The 5,770-nt window shown below is 36.1% G+C and overlaps 1 protein-coding gene across 1 annotated transcript; it reads left to right on the top strand.

Moving 5' to 3' along the window:
* Positions 1-2,629: 2,629 nt before the first annotated feature.
* Positions 2,630-5,204, top strand: LOC118433119. The gene is made up of 2 exons (XM_035844729.1): positions 2,630-4,996; positions 5,175-5,204. Exons 1-2 carry the CDS (start codon positions 2,630-2,632, stop codon positions 5,202-5,204), a joined length of 2,397 nt encoding a protein of 798 aa, XP_035700622.1.
* The last annotated feature ends 566 nt before the right edge of the window (positions 5,205-5,770 follow it).

The raw sequence follows: 5,770 nt of genomic DNA, 5'->3' as shown, positions 1-5,770 counted from the left end.
ATTTGGTTTTTTGGAAAATAATATAAAATAAACTTCCAGGAAACCTTTCAGAATTTGTGGAGACTATTAATATTGGCTGAACAGTATGCATCCGATTTTGTCTTGACAAAAATGTTTTACGATATTAACCCAATTGTAAACGCCCTTCGTATAATGTGCTTTTGTAATTTCGTGACCTTGGCAAAATTTAAGATAGATTTTTCTTTACAAGTTTGGTACATATGTATATTTAATTTTAGGACTAAATCATTTCCCACTTTCTCTTGGTGCCAAAGCACTGAAAATTTTCATCATCCTGGCCGAGGCGGGTGCCATAATTTATCCCATTCTGGAATATATACTCCTAATAGTCCTCCCATGCACGCCTCCCTTCATCCTCTCAATGTTCCCTCAATGTCTCAAAAGTGCTCCGACGACTTACTTTCACTCCATTGTCGAAATTATTGTCCACAATAAAAACCATATTAATTGCATTGATAAATTATATAGGTACTTTTTTAGGGGTCATTTTAGGTGGGCAAAGTCATTTAACGGTATGTTACACTTCGGGCTCCATTTGCGGGTCCAGAGTTCGAAATTTTAAAATGGAGTAAATTGAAACTTTGTTCAACTTGAATTATAGTTTTAAAATAGCTTACAACATTTTTAATTTGCCCCGCAGATTTTATATAAATAGGCAATTAGCTACTGTGCCTATACAAAATTATAACCCTCTGTAAAAATCTGATAAAGTCGCATGTATATTATATGACTTGGTACTGGGTTGGTAGGAGTTTTTTCTGAGTGATAAGGTGATTTTCATTACAACAACATTACTAAACGGTAGTGATCATCATTACCAGTCATATATGCACATAGTCAGCAATAATTTAATACCAGTTTCCTAAGTGTGTACATACATACGTCCAAAAACATCATGATCCGGAATTGACAACCTGCTCCTGGCTCCTAAATTCCAAAGAAATTTTTCTCCATTTTGAATTTCAAAAATTTTGCAAAGTTTGCAAATTTATTTTTTATTTTGCAACATACTTCATAGCTTTGTGAACGCTTAAGGAATATCCCAATATTTTGGGATTTTGAATCAAATTCCTTACTAGCGTAATTTCTTTTTAGTGAACTCTCTTCAAGTGTAGATGGCGCTGGGAACCATGACGGTATCCGATTGTACCGGTACATCCAAATTTTGGAGAAATCTTTCACCGCCTTTGTCAGGAATACGATCGTTCCAGCAACCGTGTTCTGTGTCCCGGGCGTTGAAATTATTGGATTCTACGTGTGCCTTACGCTGCACGACAGTATCGCCATGCCAGGTTTTCTCATCTTCCCCTTAATGGCGGTTTGCGCGGGAATCAATAACATTCTCGTGATTACGTTGGCATCACGAGTTTTTGTGGCGTCTCAGAAAGTTAGGATCGCAATAGAAAGGAGGACAATTGCGAAGCGCAAGAGAACTTTGGTGAAGAGACAGATTTGGTCCCTTAATGTTTTGAAGATCAAGTTTGGCTCAAATTTCATCGATCAAGGGACACCGCTAGTGATGCAAAATTTCTGCATTACTCAAACCTTGTCGCTCGCTTTGGTTCATGGAAAACGGGTTGATTGATAAATTATAATTTGTATTCTTGTAAATTCTGCATTTCAGGATCTACTTATGTAAAATTTGATGTTGCATTATGTACTCACTTTTAAAAATAAATTTACCCTTTTGAGAATTGAATGCACCCTTAATTCCTAACGAAGTAACGTTAACTTGATAAAAGTAAAATTTAGGATGGATTTATTATACATAGTTTAAGTAATTTAGAATTTAGAGCGCATTTATTTTCAATTTTTGGCTAATTTAAATTATAAAGTACTAGGTGGCCCACCCTAAGTGTCTTTGAAATAAAACGCTGTAGTCTCAACAGTAGGCAGAGGCAGAGGCAGACATGGAGCATACACGAAATTTTCGCTCCTGGTTTTTAATTATTTTAACCATCTTAACATGTCTTTTACTTCAAGAATTTTGTACCTGGATAATCATCAGAAAGTGCACTATCAGTCCAAATAAATATTTTAACACAAACGATAATTCCCGAGCAAACAGTCATGAAAATGTCTTTATAAATTTTCCAAAAACAAACGAAAAAGTTACAGCACACACGTCCAGTACATTTACCCATACCCATTACACACTTCACATACCTATCCAAGTAAAACTAAATAGTGAAGGACAAGTTTTACCTAACATACCTTTCAATGTGATACAAGGTAATATCCTCTCGTTCCCTTCCTATCTCTCCGACGAAGTGATCTCAAAAAGGACCAAGAAGATCGCCGAACATACAACTCACCTAGGAAAACAACGAAAAAGGACTCTTCTTCTAATATACCTACTTTGTTGCGGAGTAAATTGCATAAACCCCGGCCCATCGAAAATATGTATTTTATGCCAAGACAAAAGAAAAGTAAACCAACTTTCACTTCAATGCATGCTATGCAAAAATTCCTACCATCGAACTTGCCTAGAGATAACCAGCTTAACCCAGTTCAGAGAAATCAAACAAACTCCTGGAAATGCCAACAATGCACCGATACATCACCATTAAAAGAATGTACAATTTGCAACCTAACTACAAACCGACACATGGTGCAATGTCATTCATGCAACAAATATTTCCACACTTTATGTGTACGAAAAACCCAACCCTATTCCGATGACCAAGAATGGAGTTGTTCCGAATGTACATCTCCCCCACAACAATCACTACCTGCGATATCTTCGACGACAACGAAAAAACTACCACGAGGTGTTAAAATTGGACACGTTAACACCAGAGATTTTCTTTCAAAAACGAAAAAAGACGACGTACAACAACTAATTCTCAACAACAATTTTCACATCTTCGGAGTTACGGAAACCTGGTTGACGAAAGAGATTAATAACGAAGAACTACAATTACCTGGATATGAAATGACACGTCAAGATCGACCAGGAATTAAGTCCCATAAACAACGCGGAGGAGGATTACTACTATACACCAGAGAAGACTACGAGGTCACTTTGCTCCCTTCTCCATTTCCTCCCCCAGTTGAATCCATAAAAGTCGTTCTTAAAAAACAACACCTACCTGACCTTATCCTCATCCTTATTTATCGTGTAACAACCACTCCTAAATCCTTCCATGTCCAAATGGAAGACGAAATTGCAAACAATAGTCAGTCTGAGTTTTATATGATAGGGGACTTTAATATTGACCAACTCAAATCAGAATCAAGTGAATTTAAGTCTGCAATTCGACGGCAAACTTGCAAACAACTCATAACTCAGCCAACCAGAGTAACTACCGACAGCAAATCATTAATAGACTTAATTGTGACCAATCGAGTTGACCTAAACAAAAACCGAGGAATAATACACGATGTAATTGCCGACCATGAAATCATATACACAATACGGAAAACACAGAAACACAAAAGATGCCCAAGAAAAGCAGTAACAATAAGATCATTTAAAGACACAAACGAAGAAAAATTGAACGACATGGTCAAAACCGCTCCCTGGTGGATATTAGACTTTCAATCAGATATGAATTTAAAATGTGAATTATTTAACAAACTCGTGACCCTAATTTTGAATATACATGCACCATTTAAAACATTTCGAGTGCGCGTGAATAAAAAGCCCTGGATGACTGTAGAATACGAACAAATTAATAAAAATGTAGAAAGAGCCAAAAAAGACGCACATAATTCTGGATGCGAAGATGACTTTAAAAAATTTAAAGAAATACGCATCAAAGCAACCAGCCAAAAATTTAAACTTAAAGCATTAAAAATTAAACAACAAGCAAGTGAGAGTGATAATTCTTCCAAATTTTGCTGGAAAATGCTCAATACGGAGATTGGTCGTATTAAAACTTATCGAAAGTTACGTGATTTGTTCCACAATGGAGAGTTTATTAAAAATGAACGACACAAACTCGACATACTTTGCCAGCATTTCGCCAATCCTGATCTACCTCAACCCCAGCAACCAAACACACCGCCACACCATCCCGACACCCCAGAAGGCGAATTACTAACAAATATTAGGATCTCAGCGGAGGAAGTAAAAAGAGCCATAATAAAAATCAAAGCAAATAAGCCGAGCGGATGTGACGGAATTCCACCCAAATTCCTTAGGATCTCACCTGAGTCGATCTCACTACCCCTTTCCATGCTATATAATGAATTGATGGAAGCAGAAATGATTCCTAGCGTAATGAAGGAAACAATTATATATCCATTATACAAAAAGAAGGGTGCCAAAAACTGTGTAAAAAACTACCGACCAATCTCAATCTTACCTGCCACCTCTAAAATATTAGAAAAAATCATATATGACCGGATACATATGTACACAGATAAGTACGATAAATTATGCAACGAACAACACGGATACAGATCAAAGAGATCAACACTGTCAGCAACCCTGGTCCTGACTGATGCCATCCGTGAGGCTGGAGAACGACGACAAATGACGGGAGTCGCCCTAATTGATTTTGAGAAGGCCTTTGAATCCTTTGCGTATCCAATATTACTAAACAAATTACAACAACTTGGGATAACAGGCAAGGTGTTCCAATGGTTCAAATCATATTTCGAAGAACGGACCATTACAGTGCAGAGAGGAAAACACAAATCGGCTCCAATTCGACTCTTGCGAGGAACGCCAACTGGATCGTCTCTATCCGGACTGATATTCTCCTGTTATATTAACGACTTCCCAAAAATATTCAAACACTGCAAATGCGTCCTATATGCAGATGACGCCTGTCTCTACTACTCAGGAAACAACGTCCAAGAGATCCAAGATAAATTAAATGAAGACCTCAATTTACTCTTAATTTGGTGCCATGAAAATGGAATGAAAATAAACCTCCCGAAGACAAAGGCCATGCTATTCCGCCCAACCAATATCAAACCAAATCAAAATTTATCCATCAAGATTGATGAATGTGACATTGAGTTAGTAAGTAGCTTCAAATATTTAGGAGTTATTTTACAAGAGAATTTAACATATGAAATGCATTTTAACAAAGTTTGTTCCGAAATGAATGCTAGAATGTACATGATAAATAGAAATAAGCATTCATTTAATACCAAGTGGCTAAGAATATTCACTCCGTCACTAATTTTATCATTATTAGATTACTGTATACCAGTCTGGGGAAACTTAACTCAAATTAAATATGATAAGCTCGACAAAATAATGTTAAAATTAGCAAAATTAGTCATCCTAAAAAGAAAAGGTTTGTTAAATGAAAAGAATGATATATTTGAGAAAATGAATTGGTTAACCTCTGAAGAGAGATATATCCTGTATAGTTTAGAGTACGTATACAAACATGTAATAAGTAGTACCAAAACACTTCATCATCAAATAGAGAAGAAAGAAATTGACAACCAAGTGCGAACGACAAGAACCTCCAACAATCTCATATTGCCACGACTAAAAACCGTATTTGGACAAAAAGCGTTCTTTCATACGGTAATCAAGCAATGGAACAAACTTCCACAAGAAATTCAAACGCTAAAAAGCACTCCAGAATTTGACACAGCACTCAGACAGTACTTAATTTTACAACGTCGTGACAATTATATATTTTACTAAATACTATCTAATGACAAAGAATGTAACAATACATGCAATAATATGAATTTGAATAGAAATAGATATTTTCATATATTTTATCAACTAGTTAGTGTGACCTAGTACTGGAAACAATGTGTATCACAACATATT

The sequence above is a fragment of the Folsomia candida genome, unplaced genomic scaffold, assembly GCF_002217175.1.
Source record: "Folsomia candida strain VU population unplaced genomic scaffold, ASM221717v1 Fcan01_Sc001, whole genome shotgun sequence".
Taxonomy (NCBI): Eukaryota; Metazoa; Arthropoda; class Collembola; order Entomobryomorpha; family Isotomidae; genus Folsomia; species Folsomia candida.
This window is presented reverse-complemented; position numbering and strand designations above follow the sequence as displayed.